Consider the following 22,127-nt stretch of genomic DNA (forward strand, 5'->3'; position numbering starts at 1 on the left):
TAATTTCAGGAGCTGAAATCACAGAAGAATGACTCAAACTGATTAATTTACTCTATTTCTTTCAACCATTAATCATTAGCTATCTGTTCAGACTTCAGTGCTCACCAGCTTTTCACGCAGTCTTACATAACTGCAGCAGGTACTGTGGTGTTCAGGTGTTACAGCTGCCTTAATATGTGGGTGTATATATATATCCATGACCACAGAGGTAAGGGGGTCGGGTGAGTTCAGTCCTGTGGTCTTTGGTTATTTAGGGACAGGGATCATGTAAGAGGATCTGAAGGAAAATTGGATCTGCTGAAATGATCTGAAGTGAAATTGTTAACCTTATGTGGTTTTCACTCTCACACAGAGCTAAAGAGCATTATGAGAATGTCATGCAGAGAGCTGTTTCAGTCAGAGAAGAAGAACTGTAACCTTCATTCAACATTCTTTGGTTTGTTTGTGTCTGAAACATGCAGCCAGTCCTCATTTCTGTCATGCATCTGCCCGCCAATGAAAATATGTGTAGCGTGTAGTTTCATATGCGTGAGCAGGTGAGTCCTGACGTCTGTCCACACATTGTTTTTATCTCTGTCTTTTCTTTTGGTTTCACCTGCTCTCACCTTAATCTCTGCTTTGCACGGTAGCTCTCTCATTATGGGAGGAGTACAGTGCGTGTATCCGGGATATTTACATCCAGGTTGTCAGCTGAGGGTGGCTCTGTCTGAAGTCCAAGACATGTTCTCTGATTCAATTCAATTCAATTCAGTTGTATTTATATAGCGCCAAATCACAACAACAGTTATCTCACAGCGCTTTTCATAAAAGAGCAGGTCTAGACCGAACTCTATGATGATAATTACAGAAGCCCAACAGTTCCCACAAAGAGCAGCACTAGGAGACAGAGGCAAGGAAAAACTTCCTTTAAGAGGCAGAAACCTCGAGCAGAACCATGGCTCAGGGTGGGCAGCCATCTGCCTCGACCGGTTCGGGGTGAAGGAGAGAGAGAGAGACAGAGGAGAGAGAGAGAGAGAGAGAGACGACAAGAGAGAGCGAGACACCGGGGAGAGAGGCAGCCTACACAGTATCCACACAGAGGTACAGACAATGAAGGTAATGTTGCTATAGACTAAATGAAAAATGGTACAGATATTTATAGTAGTGTTAATGGTAACAGTCGTAATGTTAATGATTATAATAACAATAGGACTAGTAACAATAGTCGTTGCAGCAGAGGGTGTCGAGCAGGAACACGGGGGCAGCAGGTGACCCGCAGCCACAAATCCAGACTCCACAGCTCCAGAGCCAGAAACACCTGCAGGAAGTGATAGTAGGAGAGAGGAGAGGGACGAGAAAGCACAAGACTACCAGAAAGGGGAGAAGTTGTGTTAGTAACTTGCAATAATGGGATGAGGTTGCATACAGAGGGAGAGAAAGTAGAGGAGAGAGGGGCCCGGTGCATCATGGGAAATCCCCTGGCAGTCTAGGCCTATAGCAGCATAACTAAGGGATGGTTCAGGACTCACCTGAGCCAGCCCTAACTATAAGCTTTATCAAAGAGGAAAGTCTTAAGCCTACTCTTGAATGTGGAGATGGTGTCTGCCTCCTGAACCCAAACTGGAACCTGGTTCCACAGGAGAGGAGCTTCATAGCTGAACGCTCTGGCTCCTAGTCTACTTTTGGAGACTCTAGGAACCACAGGTGCATTCTGGGAGCGCAGTGCTCTGGTGGGGTAGTAAGGTACTATGAGCTGAAGAGTCTTAACGGACTTTTTCGAGCAGCCTGATAATAAGGAATTGCATTAATCCAACCTTGAAGTAACAAATGCATGGACTAGTTTTTCTGCATCATTTTTAGACAGGATGTTCCTGATTTTCGCAATATTACGTAGGTGAAAAAAGGCGGTCCTTGAAATTTGCTTAATGTGAGACTTAAACGACATGTCCTGATCAAAGATAACTCCAATATTCCTCACAGTGGTGCTGGAGGCCAGGGCGACTAGCTAACTGATGAGTTTAGTCTGGCTTGATCGATAGATATAACTGACTATCATCTGCATAACAATGAAAGTTTATGGAATATTTCCTGATAATATTGCCTAAAGGAAGCATATATAAAGTGAAGAGGATTGGTCCGAGGACAGATCCTTGTGGAACTCCATGACTAACTTTGTCGTGCATGGAGGACTCATCGTTAACATGAACAAACTGAAATCGATCTGATAAATAGGACTTAAACCATCTTAGAGCGGTTCCTTTAATGCCAATGAAATGTTCCAGTCTCTGCAATAGGATCTGATGGTCCATTTGGATCTGCTTTGGATCTGTCCAGATAATCTCTGTGTACCAATGTCCACTTTTGTCCACTGTACTGTACGTTTTCTCATACAGTGATGGCTTAGAACAGAGATTTTGATGGCTATTTTCTCACTTTTGTCCTCTTTGTGTAAATCTTCAGCTTGTAGGTCCTCTCGTCTGTCAGTAAGACGCTGTGAAATTCGGCATCTTTACTCCAACAGCAGTTTCTGGCCTTGTCCGGCTCAGAATATGTTCCTTTCCGATGAACTTTATTTCAGACCGCTGTGACCATAAGGTGATGATTGTGTGAACTTGGAGAGCTCTACGTGATCTGTTCTTGAATGCAAACATGTTGTTGTGATTGGCCTGCAATTATCCAACGATGACATCGTTGTGAGTCCATTCTGTGCTCCAGCCTACTTTCTTGTGAAGCTATAGAGTGAAGTATTTTGTTGAGATTGTAGAAATCTTGCAGGTGTCCAAAGTGGAGTTGTTGTTTGAGCTGGTTTGCTACTCAGCTGTCTCTGTTCAGTCATTATGGCATCCTTTGATAAACGGTCCGAACTGCTCCAATTACATGTGAGGCTGTCACGTGACCTGTCGCTTCAACAATGTTCCAAATACCAAATATTCCTTTTATAATTGGCATTTCCATGACTGGGCAATACGATGTGTTGCATTACTGTTACTACATTACTGTATTACAGAATGCCAACTCTGTCTCATCTTTTGTCCGGACGCTCCTCACACCAGTATTCCCTATGGACGTTTTCCTTCTGAGCAACCTTCATGGCAAGTCAAGGGATTCTGGGACACATTGTTAAGCTCTGAAGAATAGCAAAGTGGATGCAATCCACAGAATGTTCCAAATGTGTTCAAAGCATTGTAATTGGTATTGAGTGAGTCTTTCTTTTTGGATGTGTAACTTGGTCCATGTTATACTCCATGGTCTCCGCTTCCACTTCTATGCTGATGACGTCCAGACGGACAGGGCTATCTTCATTCACCTCAAAAACATTGCCCGTCGAATCAACTATCTGCCAAAGCTGAAAATAAACTTCAATGCATCCAAAACTCTGCTGTCCGCCTCCTCAGCCACTCCTGTGACCACCCCCATCCTCCAGAATCTTCACTGGCTCCCTGACAATGCACTTCCTCAGTCTTTCACACCTCCGGCTCACCTCACCTCTCACCAATCCCATCCCCAAACAGACTTCTTCACGCCCCCAGCACTGAGCCCCCTGCCCACCCCTGTCCTTCACAGCAGCACAGGTGAGACAGGCGCTAAGGAAGATCAAGGCGATAAAAGCAGCAGGTCCAGATGGCATCAGATCCAGGCTCCGGAAGTCCTGCACAGACCAGCTGTGTGGAGTTATGGAGCGGAAATTCAACCTGAGCCTGAAGCTGGGAGTGGTACCACAGCTGTGGAAGACCTCCTGTGTGGTACCGGTGCCAAAAACACCGCACCCTAAAGACCTCAACAGCTACAGGCCGGTGGCTCTTACGACGTCTAAGACGCTGGAGAGACTGGTCCTGCAACACCTCCGCTCCACAGTGGACCCTTCCATGGACCCGCTGCAGTTTGCCTATAGGCCCAACATCGGAGTGGAGGACGCTGTCATCTTCCTGCAGCATCGTGCACCTGGAGAAGCCCGGGAGCACAGTGAGAATCATGTCTTTTGATTTCTCAAGAGCTTTTAACACCATCCAGCTGACGCTTCTGAAGGACAAGCTGGAGAGGACTAGTGTGGACCACCTGCTGTCACAGTGGGTCCTGAACTATCTCACGAACCAGCCACAGTTTGTGAGAGCACGTCGGTATGTCTCATGTGTAGTACGGGTGCCCCCCAGGGGACTGTCTTGGCCCCCTTCCTCTTCACCCTCTACACGGCAGATTTCAGACACAACACGGACAGCTGTGTTCTGCAGAAGTTCTCTGACGACTCTGCCATTGTCGGCCTCATCATTGATGATGACGACGCAGAGTACAGAGGACTGACACAGAACCTTTTGCAGACGGCGGTCTGCCCTCCCCCCTCCGGTGAACATCCAGGGAATGGTCATTGACAGAGTGGCCACTTATAAGTTCCTGGGTGCTCACCTGAACAACAAACTGGCCTGGACTCACAACACAGATGCTCTGTACAAGAGGGGTCAGAGCAGGCTGTACTTCCTGAGGAGACTGAGGTCGTTTGGAGTGACAGGGCCCCTCCTAAAGACTTTTTATGACTCTGTGGTCGCGTCAGCCATCCTCTACGTTGTGGTCTGCTGGAGCAGCAGCATCACTGAGAGGGACACAAAAAAGTTGGACAAGGTGATCAAGAAATCTAGCTCTGTCCTGGGCTGTCCTCTAGACTCAGTGAGGGAGGTGGGAGACAGAAGGGTCCTGGCTAAACTGACAGCTATGCTGGACTATGAGTCGCACCCCCTGCACTACACCCTGTCAGCCCTGGAGAGCAGTTTCAGTGACAGGCTGCTCCATCCCCGCTGTGTGAAGGAGAGATACTGCAGATCTTTCCTTCCAGCGGCCGTCAGACTGTACAATGAACACTGTTGACTCTGTGCAATATAACCTATGTGCCATTATTATATCTGTGCATAATTTTCATTTTCATTTGTGCAATTATCATAAGTACAATTTTATTAATTCATGCGCAGTTATTGTATAATACAGTTTGCTATATCTGACTTATGTGCATTGCCCTTCTACACTACTTTCATACTACCAGTTTTTATTTATGCCGCAGGAGACTGTCCAGTATAAGGCATAGTCCTTTAGTCTTATTTAATGTACAGTAGGCTAACTTTGTTTTTTTGTTTTTTTGTATTTATTTACTGTAAGAATGGTACTTTCTTGTCTGACACTTGTTTATGCTACTTTGTACACTTATCTATCTCTGCTCTTGTCTTTGCTGTTGCAAACCGCAATTTCCCCACTGTGGGACAAATAAAGGTTTTCTTCTCTTATCTTATCTTCTTATCTTCCCCAAAGCATCCAGTATGAAGTCTTCCTCCTCACCCGCAAAGGGTGAGGTTGACAACAGGTCTGTAGTCCTTCATACCTGTGGTCCTTGGATATTTGGGGACAGGGGTGATGGAGGAGGATCTGAAGGAAACTCGTGTCTTTCATTGTTATGAGAACATCATGCTGAGAGCTGTGTGGTTCTCTGGCAGAGAAGAACTGTAACTGTGGAAAGGTGTCTCTGTGTCTGGGGGGGTCTAAAGAATTAAGCCAGTCCTCACTGATGTCATACATTAGACATCCATCAACACAAACATGCTTATGGTTTCGTGGGCGGGTAGCTACTTAACAGGTTAGTTCTGATTCTTTGTATGGCGTCTGTCTCCACCTTGTTTTCATCCTCTTACAGTAAGTGTTTGTGCCATAGGAGAGGAGTGAAGGGGTGCTGGGCAGGTGAGCTCTGAAATTCTTCTCTTGGTCTAGTCTCAGAGCTGTAAGGTAAGAGTCTGATTCATCTCATTATGGGTACATACAGTATGTGTGTGTGTTAAAGAGTCTAAATCTGTGTGTGTGTAATGCAGTTTCACATACAAGCCACGTCCGAAATTTGTGTTGCGTTTGTAAAGTGAGTTTGAGTGCACATTTTGCTGTGATTTTGTTGCAATAAACAAATCAAACTAATGTTAAAAAACTCCATGAGGCTGATTTGTTAAACACATTAAATCAAAGTATTGAACTCCTCCCTCAGACTGTCAAACACACAGACTCTTCATCACTAACTGCTCCCTATATGGTGCAATATTCTCTGTTCATTACTGGGTCAATCAGTTAAGGATCTTTAATCCATGCCAACTCGTCACTACCAGCACTCATTCTCATTCTCAGCACTTCATTTATCATTACACTTCTGTTAAAACTGTTATTATGGGTTGGGGTTGGGTTGTAACACTAACGAGTCACATGACACCGGGGAGGGAAAATGGCTAATGGGACCCAATGTGGATATTTTCACTTAGGGGTGTACTCACTTTTGTTAAGTACTCAGCGGTTAAGACATTAATGGCTGTGTGATGTGTTATTGTGAGGGGACAGCAGATTTACACTGTTCTACAAGCTGAACACTCACTACTTTAAACTTTTATACAAGCTGTACACTCACTACTTTACACTTTTATACAAGCTGCACGCTCACTGCTTTAAACTTTTATACAAGCTGTACGCTCACTACTTTACACTGTTATACAAGCTGTAGACTCACTACTTTACACTGTTATACAAGCTGTACGCTCACTACTTTACACTTTTATACAAGCTGCACGCTCACTACTTTACACTGTTATACAAGCTGCACGCTCACTACTTTACACTGTTACACAAGCTGCACGCTCACTACTTTACACTTTTACACAAGCTGTAGACTCACTACTTTACACTTTTATACAAGCTGTACGCTCACTACTTTACACTTTTATACAAGCTGTACGCTCACTACTTTAAAGTTTTATACAAGCTGCACGCTCACTACTTTACACTTTTATACAAGCTGCACGCTCACTACTTTACACTGTTATACAAGCTGTACACTCACTACTTTACACTGTTATACAAGCTGTACACTCACTACTTTACACTGTTATACAAGCTGTACACTCACTACTTTACACTTTTACACAAGCTGTACACTCACTACTTTACACTGTTATACAAGCTGTACACTCACTACTTTACACTGTTATACAAGCTGTACACTCACTACTTTACACTGTTATACAAGCTGTACACTCACTACTTTACACTGTTATACAAGCTGTACACTCACTACTTTACACTTTTACACAAGCTGTACACTCACTACTTTACACTGTTATACAAGCTGTACACTCACTACTTTACACTGTTATACAAGCTGAACACTCACTACTTTACACTGGAGCAAAGTGTCATTTCTTCAGTGTCGTCACAAGAAAAGATAGAATCAGATATTTACAGACATGTGAGGGGTTTCTTTTTTGCTCAGTTCTGGATCAAATGTCAGAATTTTCACACCAACATCTTCACTGTAGGTGTTTTAGGTTTAAACTGACAAAACTACATGAGTTAGGTACATGTGACGTCACTACCTCAACTTGTGAGAAGGTGTGTGGGAACAGCCTCTAACCAGTAGCTCAGTCAGTAGGGTTAGGGTTCAATTCACCAGGCGAATTAAGTCCAATCTAAACAACAACAGGGTTGTTCAGGTCACAGGGAGTCAAAGTATTCCTGTTTACTTGGATCCAGTGACACTTTCTTCTTGAAGTCTCTGCTAAACCTTGGAAACACCAAATTTGCCATGTGGGTTGAACATTTCACCCACCAGTCAAGTACACATGTACTTACCCACTCTGACCTCAATGTGATGCTGTAAAAGTCAAGTTTGTGTTAAAAAGAAGCTGGATGTTGAGTCCAAATTCTTTCATCAATTTAATCTGTTAAATCAGCTGCATCTGGTCTCCTCTGAAAATATTAAAAGCTTCATTTTTCGTGGAGCCCGATCATTGGCGCTTGCTGCTTTATTTACTTATGGTTGTGTGTACTTCTTGGACCATTCTCTGGAAACCCTAGAGATGGCTGAGCCCGAAAATCCCTGGCATTTTTGGCCCAGGCAGCCCGGTGAAATCAGTCGGGCTCCCCGCACCAATACACCGTCCTTCCATATAACATGTCTACCTACTGTAATGTTCCCCTAGCCCATCTGAGGGCTATGTGCCATGGGTCAGTGTACTCACTCCCACTCAGCGGTGGCCATGGAGTACACAAGTCATACTCAAGTACCATTAGCCTACAAGTCATTTTCACAGCAGGTGGATTAGCCATGCAGACAACATAAGCTCAGCCATCAGGACAGTAAGCTGAAGTGAAGACTGCGTTAGGAAACTCTGCTCGCTACACAAACAATGTCTAAGAGCTTCTGCAGCACATACCAGCAGGACCAGCAGTAGGTGACCATTTCACTTTATGATAGCGTACGGATTATGTTATAATCATTGCCCTTAATTGAAGTAATCATCATCGTCACTACAGCATGGCACACACCCGAGGGCCTCACTCTGCGTTGGAAAGTGGTGGGGACATTTAAGGGCTCAGATTAGAGGTGTGACCAAACTCATAGCCCACGAGACGAGACACTGCACAAGATCAAGATCGTGAGAACATGACAAGAATACAGTGTAAAACTAGTTAGAAAACATACGCATTGATGAAATATAGGAGACTGGGGTCATTTTCTGCAACAAACGCTCCTGTGACCCCCCACAATCTCCACTGGCTCCCTGTTCCCCAACGCATTCATCACTAAATCCTCCTCCTCACCCACAAAGCCCTGCATAACAGGCCCCTTCCTACCTCCCAGACCTGCTCCCTCCTCCCAGGCACTCAGGACCAAGCACCATACCTCTGAAACTCGCTACCCATCAAGGCTGCAGCTAACCATGATTTTAGTTCTCGAAGCTTCTGCAGATTATTTCATCCATTCATCATTGTTTAAGAAGTACTTTTGCTTGCCGGCGGCCTTTTAATTTGAAATAATCCCACACTTTGGACTCTTTCTTCTTCGTCCCTCGTTATTGTCTCTCTCTTCCTCCACTTTGCAAACAGCGCCATCAGAACCACGTCGTGTTCACAGCGTCAGCGCGATGTGCGGCAGTAATAAATGGAATTAAAGCTGCAAGCAGCGTTGGGCGGGCCCTCGCACTTGTAAGCGCATCCGCGTGTGAGCCGGCCGAGTTGCACATTCTGGAGCTCTGCCGGTGCGGCTGTGAATTTGCTACGCGGTTCCGACGCCGCATGAAGGTGTTATATGTCACTTCCTGTGTCCCCTATGTGGAGCTACATAGCACTTGCCGCTATGAATATAAATCGGTATTGACGTGTAGATGTCTGCGGGGTGGGAGAGTTATCAAGCACGTAAAGTTTGTTGCAGATGTGAACATGTACACTGAACAATAATGTACCCAAACAATAAAATAAATTCCTTTTATATTTCCCTGCCTTGTTGTTTATGTGTACATACAGAGGAAGAATGTGAGAACAGCACACATTTCATCTTTACTGTGTGTTAGAGCATGGGAGAACAGTGGATACTTTTAATACAGCCCACACCCCTAATACTGTGTAACTATAACAAGTAGAGAACAGAAGAAAAAGATGTTCTTTCTTTACAACTGTCTGCATAGCTTATTCATATTGTGTAATGAATGAAAATAAATAGGCCTACTAGGCTCCTCTCTACTTTGACATTTAAGATTAGCTTGTTTGATCCACCTTCATACACATGTGACATTACTGTACAACTTGAGAAAGGTGAGTTGTTTTCTGCTCCAGCCTGCCTAAAAGAAAAGCGTTTTTGGGATTAAATGGACTTTATTAGCTGCTGCAGTGCAGGATGAACTCAGAACAGACCCATTTCTCACCTTATTATTCTAAATCATGCAACGAAGAAGAAGAAATGCATAATAAATCCTGGGACAAAATCTGTCCACAAATACTGTACAGCATGTAGTCTGATGAACAAGACTTATGTTATAGCTGACTTAAAGTGAAATGTTTAATTTTTTTAATTCATGTGGTCATAGTTGTCCACAACTCAAATCAGAATATAAGAAGAAATATTTTATACCACCTCAAGAAGGCTTCCTATCAGAAAGGTAGGAAGGTATTTCAAATGTACAACTGCAGTCCTGAAATCTAAGTAAAGTAATTTCCCTGACATTTTTGTGTTACTTTACTTTTAATAGACGCATGTAACAGGTTTATACTTCCTGTGAGTATAATCCAATTAATCTTATTTTCATACTGTATATCCGTTGTGTAATTTGATAAATTGTGTTGTATGTGGTGCTCGCATCGGGTACTACTGAGACTTCATTGCCCTCTTCAGAGAAGACTCTGACTGCAACATGCGTCTTTGTAAAGAGAGAAACGGACAGAAAAAGTCTCTAACTCTGCCTGTCAGCTCGCTCTGCTCCGTTAAAACTGAATTTACCATACAGAATTGAATACGAGTGCACTCCAGATTTAGCTGCAGCCAGCTGACCGTGTGCTTCTCCCTATACCGCAGTTCTATTCAATTCAATTCAATTCAATTTTATTTATATAGCGCCAAATCACAACAACAGTTATCTCACAGCGCTTTTCATAAAAGAGCAGGTCTAGACCGTACTCTGTGATGTTATTTACAGAAGCCCAACAGTTCCCACCAAGAGCAAGCACTAGGCGACAGAGGCAAGGAAAAACTTCCTTTTAAGAGGCAGAAACCTCGAGCAGAACCATGGCTCAGGGTGGGCGGCCATCTGCCTCGACCGGTTGGGGGTGAAGGAGAGAGAGAGAGAGAGAGAGAGAGAGAGAGAGAGAGAGAGAGAGAGAGAGAGAGAGAGAGAGAGGGATGTAAGGAGAGAGAGAGGGGAGGGAGGCAGCCTACACAATATACACACAGAGGTACAGACAGTGAAGGTAATGTTGCTATAGACTGAATGAAAAATGGTACAGATATTTATAATAGTGTTAATGGTAACCATCGTAATGTTAATGATTATAATAACAATAAGACTAGCAACAATAGTCGTTGCAGCAGAGGGTGTCGAGCAGGAACACAGGGGCAGCAGGTGACCCGCAACCACAGATCCAGACTCCACAGCTCCAGAGCCAGAGAACCTGCAGGAAGTGATAGGAGAGAGGAGAGGGACGAGAAAGCACAAGACTACCAGAAAGGGGAGAAGTTGTGTTAGTAACATGCAATAATGGGATAAGGTTGCATACAGAGGGAGAGAAAGTAGAGGAGAGAGGAACTCAGTGCATCATGGGAAATCCCCCGGCAGTCTAGGTCTATAGCAGCATAACTAAGGGATGGTTCAGGACTACCTGAGCCAGCCCTAACTATAAGCTTTATCAAAGAGGAAAGTCTTAAGCCTACTCTTAAATGTGGAGATGGTGTCTGCCTCCTGAACCCAAACTGGAACCTGGTTCCACAGGAGAGGAGCTTGATAGCTGAACGCTCTGGCTCCTAGTCTACTTTTGGAGACTCTAGGAACCACAAGTAACCCTGCATTCTGTAAATTATCCAAAAATGGCCGTAAAATTCAAAATGGCCGACTTCCTGTTGACTTTAGGGCATGGGTTCTTGAGGCTTTTTTGTGCGTCTTGATATGATACGTCCCCATAAAATTTCGTGCATGTAGGTTGAACGTCAACAAGGGGTTGATTTTTTTCAATTTTCTCGGTGGCGCTATCGAGTCAATTTGCCACGCCCATGCGCGAAACCCATAAAATACAAAATTTTGAAAAAGTGTGCAAAGTTTGGTGAGTTTTCGGGTATGCTCAGGTCCCCAAAATAGAGCTTACTTTGCAGAAAAAAAAGAAAAAAAAAGTAATCTTAGCAAATTCAATAGGGACCACACACGGTCGTGCTCGAGCCCTAATAATCTTTATAAATTCAATAGGGACCTCGCACGGTCGTGCTCGGGCCCTAATAAGACAGTATCCATTCCTTGGAATCTGTGGTATGTACTTAGCTACCTACAGACCTTTCTGACTGACTGCAAAGGCACATCTGCTGGTATATTTAGTTAAAACTCGGAGTTATGTGGGAATCTTTCTGTAATGATGAGTTGAGAAGCATTCTTACCATGTAACTGCTAAAGTCCAGCTCGTAACATGGCCTGTACACTGTCTGCACTGTCTATATCTGCTGTGTGTGTGTGTTTGTGTTCATAAAGTATAAAAACTGACCTTTTCTTCCAGACCTGCAGACAGCACCATCCATCATGGCATCCTCCATGATTGGGGACGTTATTGGTTTCTTCTCTCACGTGTATAACCTAATCAAGCAGATCCACAGCACCCGGCCCAAGGTCCACAAGGAGCGTGTGCAGCGATTGAAGTCCCGGATTTCGGTTTTACACGAACAGCTGCAAAAAGTAAAGGATGTCAGGTCGGACTCTGTTCATCTGCAGCAGACACGGGTCCAGCTCGAGGAGGTTCTGCAGGACGCTCTGAATCTGATGAGGAAGATGGAGGATGTTGGGTGGATCAAGCGCGTGGTTAAAAACTCCTCCATAGACAGTGACTTTGCAGATCTAAACCAGCGCCTGAGTCAGGAGTCTCTGTCTCTCGTGCTCTCGCTCAACATTGACGCCCTAGCCATGCAGCAGACCTTCAGCGAGGACAGGAGGAAGGCAGAGGATGAGAAAGACCGAGCTGCAGATATGAAGTTCCTGGAGGAGATGAAGGAAAGTGAGTTTGATGCACATACAGTACATACATACTGTAAATACAGACAGATACACATATACATACAGTACATACATACAATTATGCATGCTGTATACACACATATACATACACACATACTGTAAATACAGACATATACATACCCAGAAACTTACAGAACATTATAACAGAACATCACCACAGAACATACCCAGTGACGTGCAGAATATTGCCTCAGAAAATACCCAGAAACCTACAGAAAATTACCACAGAACATACCCAGTGACGTGCAGAATATTGCCTCAGAAAATACCCAGAAACCTACAGAAAATTACCACAGAACATACCAAGAAACTCAGAACATTACCACAGACCATACCCAGTGACTTGCAGAATATTACCTTAGAAAATACCCAGAATCTCTTAGAACATTACCACAGAACATACCCAGTGACTTGCAGAATATTACCTTAGAAAATACCCAGAAACTCTTAGAACATTACCACAGAACATACCCAGTGACTTGCAGAATATTACCTTAGAAAATACCCAGAATCTCTTAGAACATTACCACAGACCATACCCAGTGACTTGCAGAATATTACCTTAGAAAATACCCAGAATCTCTTAGAACATTACCACAGAACATACCCAGTGACTTGCAGAATATTACCTTAGAAAATACCCAGAATCTCTTAGAACATTACCACAGAACATACCCAGTGACTTGCAGAATATTGCTTCAGAAAATACCCAGAAACTCTTAGAACATTACCACAAAACATACCCAGTGACTTGCAGAATATTCCCTTAGAAAATACCCAGAAACTCTTAGAACATTACCACAGAACATACCCAGTGACTTGCAGAATATTACCTTAGAAAATACCCAGAATCTCTTAGAACATTACCACAGAACATACCCAGTGACTTGCAGAATATTACCTTAGAAAATACCCAGAATCTCTTAGAACATTACCACAGACCATACCCAGTGACTTGCAGAATATTCCCTTAGAAAATACCCAGAATCTCTTAGAACATTACCACAGAACATACCCAGTGACTTGCAGAATATTACCTTAGAAAATACCCAGAAACTTACAGAACATTACCACAGAACATACCCAGTGACTTGCAGAATATTACCTTAGAAAATACCCAGAATCTCTTAGAACATTACCACAGACCATACCCAGTGACTTGCAGAATATTCCCTTAGAAAATACCCAGAATCTCTTAGAACATTACCACAGAACATACCCAGTGACTTGCAGAATATTACCTTAGAAAATACCCAGAATCTCTTAGAACATTACCACAGAACATACCCAGTGACTTGCAGAATATTGCTTCAGAAAATACCCAGAAACTCTTAGAACATTACCACAAAACATACCCAGTGACTTGCAGAATATTACCTTAGAAAATACCCAGAAACTCTTAGAACATTACCACAAAACATACCCAGTGACTTGCAGAATATTACCTTAGAAAATACCCAGAAACTCTTAGAACATTACCACAGAACATACCCAGTGACTTGCAGAATATTGCCTCAGAAAATACCCAGAAACTCTTAGAACATTACCACAGATCATACCCAGTGACTTGCAGAATATTACCTTAGAAAATACCCAGAATCTCTTAGAACATTACCACAGACCATACCCAGTGACTTGCAGAATATTCCCTTAGAAAATACCCAGAATCTCTTAGAACATTACCACAGAACATACCCAGTGACTTGCAGAATATTACCTTAGAAAATACCCAGAATCTCTTAGAACATTACCACAGAACATACCCAGTGACTTGCAGAATATTGCTTCAGAAAATACCCAGAAACTCTTAGAACATTACCACAAAACATACCCAGTGACTTGCAGAATATTCCCTTAGAAAATACCCAGAAACTCTTAGAACATTACCACAGAACATACCCAGTGACTTGCAGAATATTGCCTCAGAAAATACCCAGAAACTCTTAGAACATTACCACAGAACATACCCAGTGACTTGCAGAATATTACCTTAGAAAATACCCAGAATCTCTTAGAACATTACCACAGACCATACCCAGTGACTTGCAGAATATTCCCTTAGAAAATACCCAGAATCTCTTAGAACATTACCACAGAACATACCCAGTGACTTGCAGAATATTACCTTAGAAAATACCCAGAAACTTACAGAACATTACCACAGAACATACCCAGTGACTTGCAGAATATTACCTTAGAAAATACCCAGAATCTCTTAGAACATTACCACAGACCATACCCAGTGACTTGCAGAATATTCCCTTAGAAAATACCCAGAATCTCTTAGAACATTACCACAGAACATACCCAGTGACTTGCAGAATATTACCTTAGAAAATACCCAGAATCTCTTAGAACATTACCACAGAACATACCCAGTGACTTGCAGAATATTGCTTCAGAAAATACCCAGAAACTCTTAGAACATTACCACAAAACATACCCAGTGACTTGCAGAATATTACCTTAGAAAATACCCAGAAACTCTTAGAACATTACCACAAAACATACCCAGTGACTTGCAGAATATTACCTTAGAAAATACCCAGAAACTCTTAGAACATTACCACAGAACATACCCAGTGACTTGCAGAATATTGCCTCAGAAAATACCCAGAAACTCTTAGAACATTACCACAGATCATACCCAGTGACTTGCAGAATATTGCCTCAGAAAATACCCAGAAACTCTTAGAACATTACCACAGAACATACCCAGTGACTTGCAGAATATTACCTTAGAAAATACCCAGAAACTTACAGAACATTACCACAGACCATACCCAGTGACTTGCAGAATATTGCCTCAGAAAATACCCAGAAACTCTTAGAACATTACCACAGAACATACCCAGTGACTTGCAGAATATTACCCAGAAACTTACAGAACATTACCACAGAACATACCCAGTGACTTGCAGAATATTGCCTCAGAAAATACCCAGAAACTCTTAGAACATTATCACAGAACATACCCAGTGACTTGCAGAATATTGCCTTAGAAAATACCCAGAAACTCTTAGAACATTACCACAGAACATACCCAGTGACTTGCAGAATATTAACCAGAAACTTACAGAACATTACCACAGACCATACCCAGTGACTTGCAGAATATTACCTTAGAAAATACCCAGAAACTCTTAGAACATTACCACAGATCATACCCAGTGACTTGCAGAATATTGCCTCAGAAAATACCCAGAAACTCTTAGAACATTACCACAGAACATACCCAGTGACTTGCAGAATATTACCTTAGAAAATACCCAGAAAGTTACAGAACATTACCACAGACCATACCCAGTGACTTGCAGAATATTGCCTCAGAAAATACCCAGAAACTCTTAGAACATTACCACAGAACATACCCAGTGACTTGCAGAATATTACCCAGAAACTTACAGAACATTACCACAGACCATACCCAGTGACTTGCAGAATATTGCCTTAGAAAATACCCAGAAACTCTTAGAACATTATCACAGAACATACCCAGTGACTTGCAGAATATTGCCTTAGAAAATACCCAGAAACTCTTAGAACATTACCACAGAACATACCCAGTGACTTGCAGAATATTGCCTCAGAAAATACCCAGAAACTCTTAGAACATTACCACAGAACATACCCAGTGACTTGCAGAATATTACCCAGAAACTTACAGAAAATTACCACAGACCATACCCAGTGACTTGCAGAATATTGCCTCAGAAAATACCCAGAAACTCTTAGAACATTATCACAGAACATACCCAGTGACTTGCAGAATATTGCCTTAGAAAATACCCAGAAACTCTTAGAACATTACCACAGAACATACCCAGTGACTTGCAGAATATTGCCTCAGAAAATACCCAGAAACTCTTAGAACATTATCACAGAACATACCCAGTGACTTGCAGAATATTACCTTAGAAAATACCCAGAAACTTACCGAACATTACCACAGAACATACCCAGTGACTTGCAGAATATTGCCTCAGAAAATACCCAGAAACTCTTAGAACATTACCACAGAACATACCCAGTGACTTGCAGAAGAAAATACCCAGAAACCTACAGAAAATTACCACAGAACATACCAAGAAACTTACAGAAAATTACACCACAACACACCCAGTAACTTGCGAGCCTAACTTGACAGGAAAGCCAACACCTGGCAGAACATTTTTATTTGTTTGTGTGTGTATGTATATTTATATAGGCATGTATTTATATTTATACATGTTTGTGCTCCAGCTCTTCTCTCGGTGAAGGACAACGTAGAAGAGATCAAAGGCATTGTGATAGAGACCAATAACATGATGAAGGACTTAAAAGCAGGTAAACACAAACAGCACACATGGCTTTCACCATCTGGCATTTTTGACATCTCATTGACTGTAGCTCTGATTGCCACCAAATTTCCTTTGGGTCATCACGGGACAAAGCTGATCAAAATGTGCTTATGGCTTGTTAATATCTCAGTTCCTTTTGAAGATATTGACCAATGAACTTCGAAAGGGGCGTGGGTTAGGGCTAATTCTTGGTCCTCCGGTAGCTGCTGGAAACAGTCTTTCAGTTGGTGTTAACTAGTTCTGGTCCATTGCTCTGCGTTGACTCTCTGACGTCTACTCTGTTCCTGGTTAGATATTTGTTTGAATAAATTTACAAAACTCTGTTGGACATTTGATGTAGTTAAATGTCAATTCAAATTAGTTATATTTTCAAATGGAAAAATTGTTGGTTACTTCTTAATCAATAGATGCGTAAGTTAAACAAGATCTCTTTAATCAATGGTATAATGTGGATGTTGGTGTTTATATCACAAAGTCGTTTTATCTGCATGCTGAGATGTCCTTGGGAAAGGCACTGAACCTAAATTTTTCCCTATGTCATAGCCATCCGTGTGTGATTATGCATAATTAGTTTGTTTCTGATGAGCAGTTGGCACCTCAGCCTGCTCATCAGTGAAGGAATGGGTGAATGTGAAGTTTTAATCGCTTTGACTGGACGGAAAGAAGATTCAATTCAATTTTATTTACTGTATATGGCGCCAATTAACAACAACAGTTATCTCACAGCGTCTTTCAAAAAGAGCAGGTCTGGACCGTACTCTGTGATACCATTTAACCAAGACCCAACAATTCCTTCCATGATCAAGCACTAGGCAACAGATGCAAGGAAAAACTTTCTTTAAGAGGCAGAATAGAAAGGCATCGCCCAAAATACAGTCCATTTACCAAACCTACTTTTCCCTTTGCTTTCAGAACAATCCAATGCTCCAGCGTCCCCTGAACAGGAGACACCTCCTGCTCCCTTAAAAGCACAGGCTCCACCTCCCATCCAGGCGTTCCAACAGGCCCCGGCCTACACACCGGCACGTCCACAAGTATACCAACAGGCCCCGGCCTACACACCGGCACCTCCACAAGTATACCAACAGGCCCCGGCCTACACACCGGCACCTACACAAGTATACCAACAGGCCCCGGCCTACACACCTGCTCCTACACAAGTATACCAACAGGCCCCGGCCTACACACCGGCTCCTACACAAGTATACCAACAGGCCCCGGCCTACACACCGGCTCCTCCACAAGTATACCAACAGTCCCCGGTGCTCCAGCCAATGCCGGAGTTTCAACAGCAACAGAGTAAGTGTCTGTGTATGATTACAACATCAAACGGGTTAGAGTGTTTATATAATTTGGTTTGTTGACATCTGTGGGATGCCAGCCTTCTACGCAGAGTTGTAAAGACAAAGCCACAACTCAAGACAGGTCTGAATACATTTACATTTATTCATTTAGCTGACGCTTTTATCCTTTTAGCTCTTAACGTGCCGATGTAGCAACAAAGCCAACTGTATATCGCTTCAATCATTCAACTAGTAACAGTATATTTCTTTTTATTTATTCTGTCAAAATATGACATTTATTCTGTCCATACAGCCACATCCATTCAGTGTAACTTCCAGTCATCCCAACAGAAACACACACACACTTCCCATTCATAATTTCCCTTTGAAGAGTAATATACTATGACATTTTACTGCAATCAGCTGAATTTAATAGGAAAAACGGACAACTGTGGAAACTGGACTACAATTTGAGCTTCGTGGGAACATTAATGAATAAAAAAATAATAGAAGCCTGGACAGAGATTTCACTGCTCATTACGTGGCCAATACTTTCTCTCACACACAATGATGGCAAGTTCGAGTCTTTTGACAGACTCGTTCATTCAAATCTCGTTCATTAAAATGAACTAATCTTTTTTTGAGTCATTTGGTTCATTTGAACTAGGCTCGTTATTGTGGCGCTGCAGCCCTCTAGTGGGCGATTAACAGCTCAAACACAGAAGGCTGCCTGGCTTGCTTTATTTGACAAAGTATAATGCACAAATTCACCTCTTGATTACTGTATATCATCATTAAATAAACCCCCCTGGGCCCACAACAAAATTCAAACTATGTAAAAACCACAGAAATATGTTGTCTATATGCAGTCCACTACTCCGGCTAAATCCTTCCATTTTCACAATCTTTCCTGAGTATACAACCAGATCAGCCATATAAAGGCTTATGTATATAATTACTATCATTATCTCTGAAGTGCTCATTCATACAGTAGCCTAACGTCCCTATCCATGAGTAAAATATTAATATCAGATTTGCAGTAAATATATTGAAGTAATATGCTTGATAAACTATATGAAAAAACACACTCTTATTAAAATTCAACCAATTTAATAATAATCTGGATCAAGCCACCAAGTTCTTAAAGAACTCCAGCACAGAGAGAGGAACAAAAATATTAAAACATTATATAAACGCAGCAGTTTGGCAGTTCTGGACGCAGAATGGGCCACATCAGGTCCTGATTCTGCAGACAGAGAAACAGGCATGAGCACATCGGCCTCAAACGCGGCCAGGTTGTTCACAAGTCACGAGCTGTGAAACAACAGCACGGCTCTGTTGGTAAATAAAAAGGAAAAGTTACGTTGCGTTCTCTGGTGGACCTGGATCAGCTGTTAGCTGTTTACAGGGCTAACGCTGTAATAACGTTATGCTTTATCAAATGTCACATAATTAACAAAATAGCTATATAATGTCAGTCCAGTGACTGTTACCTGACAGCCGACCTGCCTCTCATTCTCCGGCGCTGGCAGTCACTCAGCCTGCCGATTGAACGAAAGATGCTGTCACGTGACAAATGAACGACTCAAACAGACCCACAGTCGAGAGTCCTGAACTAATCAATTCTGTTTCCTGTGCTGACGGAGCCCATGCAGCTGCCGTGTGACAAGTGAACGTAAGAGTTAAAGATCCTTCACGCTTGCGTGAAAATGAACGAATCACTCACTGAGACAACCCGTTCCTCCTGAGTCATACACACGATTAGGTCTTATGAACAAAACGTTCTTTGAACGACACAACACTAGTTCACTTAACAACTGCCTTCGTGAAGTTAAAAAATGGATGTCAAATAATTTCCTCCAGCTGAACTCAGACAAAACAGAAATCCTGGTCATCGGGTCTCAGCAGATGGCAAATCAAATACTGCCATCTGCTGGTTCCCTAGTAAATCACACAGAACCTTGGTGTTTGGTTGGATAGTAATTTAAATTTCGAGCAGCACACCACAAAGCTTGTTCAATCATGTTTTTATCAACTTAGAAATATAGCAAAAATTCCATCTATGTTAACTTTTAAGGACACCGAGACCATTTTACACGCCTTCATCTCATCACGCCTGGATTATTGCAACAGCCTTTTCACCTGTTTAACCCAAAAATCTATTGATTGACTCCAGACTGTCCAGAACTCAGCTGCCAGGCTTTTAACCAGAACAAAGAAATATGACCACATTACTCCTATTTTAGCTTCATTACACTGGCTCCCAGTATGTTTTAGAATTGACTTTAAAATTCTATTGATCACTTTTAAAGCTCTTCATGGCCTCTCGCCTTGTTATATTTCTGACCTTTTAGTCCCATACGCACCAGCACGTACCTTGAGATCCTCGGGCAGAGGTCTGTTGTCTGTTCCAGAGTCTCGACTGAAAACTAAAGGGGACAGAGCGTTTGCTGTCAGGGCCCCGAGGCTCTGGAACAGCCTGCCCGAGGAAATCAGGTCGGCTGAGTCAGTGAACTCTTTTAAGTCCCTTCTTAAAACATACTTTTATAGGAGAGCTTTTCCCGATCTTATTTGACTTTATTTTATCCCTTTTATTTTATTCTATTTTACTAATTTTATATTAATCTGTATTTTAGTCTTTTCAATGTTTTCATGCTTTTATCTTGTATTATTTTTGTATTATTGTCTCTTGGGTATTATTGTCTTTACACTTGTTAAAGCACTTTGTAACTTGTTTTTGAAAAGTGCTCTACAAATAAAGATGATGATTATTATTATTATTATGAAAGTTGATGGGTGGTCCAGTGGATTGCACTGTGGCCTCACAGTAAGAAGGTCATGGGTTCAATCCCCAGGAGTTTTTATTTCCCCCCCCTTCAAAAACCTGTTAGATTCTCCAGTCAGTGCTATAAAGATCTGGAGTGTGTCCCCGGGCGCTGCACAGCGGCTGCTCACTGCTCCCTTGAGGGATGGATTTAATGCGGAGAATGAATTTTGCAACTTGTATGTGACAATAAAGTGTCTTCTTCTTATATACTATCTTGTGTGTGAGCGTGTGCAATGTCGTGTGCTTCAGCCCAGGTTGTGATTGGTTCTGGTGACCTGGGTGACGTCCCCACCATGACCACGTGTCAGCACTGCGGAGAGCGGGTCCAAACCAGAGTGGTGTATCACAGCGGCGCCTTCGCCTGGCTGATCTGCGGACTCTGCGTCGTGTTTGGGTAACACACAGACACCAGACCGGTGTTTCACAGCGTTCACCTGGCTGTTTGTTTGAGCCAAACTCGTCAACAAACTTTTCCCCCTCTCTCCCTCTCCCTCTCTCAGGATGGTGTTCGGCTGCTGTATCATCCCTTTCTTCATGGACAGCTGCAAAGACGCTCACCACTTCTGCAGCAAATGCAATGTTCAGCTGTGCGTCCACAAGAGGATGTAGTTTTCACACAGACACACGGAACTAACCCCTAACCGTACACACCTCATGTAACTAGTCATCCAATAAAAGAGTTGACAGGAACTTGGCTTGTGTCAGACTCACTGAGGAGACACATGACAGAACACTGGGTGTACATTTAACAGTCAATCAAGGTAAACACGACCGCCAAGGACACACTAGCTAAGACATGTACAAAGGGACATGCTCAGACATTTTGGAGGACGGGGGCTCAAGTGAAAACAGGACACTTCTAATAATGATGAATTAAAAGAATTAAACTAAATGTTAAATATATCAACAAAACTCTGACTTCCTTAGTTTATTTTAATTCCTAACTAACTAACTACAAAACAATGAGTTCTCACAGAGACCATGGTCTTTAGTTTTCACTAGGTTTAACAGAAGAGCAGCAAGAGCAAAGAAACTATGCCACAATGTGCTACTACACAGGTTAATGTGTAGAAGAAATGACTGCACCAAGGAGAGGGACCATAAAATAACTGCTTAAAGGACCAGTGTGTGCTATTTCTGAGGATCTAGT

The 22,127-nt window shown here is 42.5% G+C and overlaps 1 protein-coding gene across 2 annotated transcripts; it reads left to right on the forward strand.

Moving 5' to 3' along the window:
• The first annotated feature begins 5,461 nt into the window (after positions 1-5,461).
• LOC119913454 (GATA type zinc finger protein asd-4-like) lies at positions 5,462-21,889 on the forward strand. 2 transcript variants are annotated; one of them, XM_038732882.1, is made up of 6 exons: positions 5,462-5,694; positions 12,016-12,507; positions 16,770-16,853; positions 17,780-18,166; positions 21,227-21,371; positions 21,478-21,889. In XM_038732882.1, the coding sequence occupies exons 1-6, from the start codon at positions 5,613-5,615 to the stop codon at positions 21,584-21,586; spliced, it is 1,299 nt and encodes a 432-aa protein (XP_038588810.1). In that variant the 5' UTR covers positions 5,462-5,612; the 3' UTR covers positions 21,587-21,889. The 2 variants fall into 2 exon arrangements, with proteins under 2 accessions (XP_038588810.1, XP_038588811.1); XM_038732883.1 differs by having other exon boundaries at positions 5,637-5,739.
• The last annotated feature ends 238 nt before the right edge of the window (positions 21,890-22,127 follow it).

The sequence above is a fragment of the Micropterus salmoides genome, unplaced genomic scaffold, assembly GCF_014851395.1.
Source record: "Micropterus salmoides isolate LMB-PRFRI ecotype aquatic unplaced genomic scaffold, ASM1485139v1 Ms_hic_scaffold_2, whole genome shotgun sequence".
NCBI lineage: Eukaryota > Metazoa > Chordata > Actinopteri > Centrarchiformes > Centrarchidae > Micropterus > Micropterus salmoides.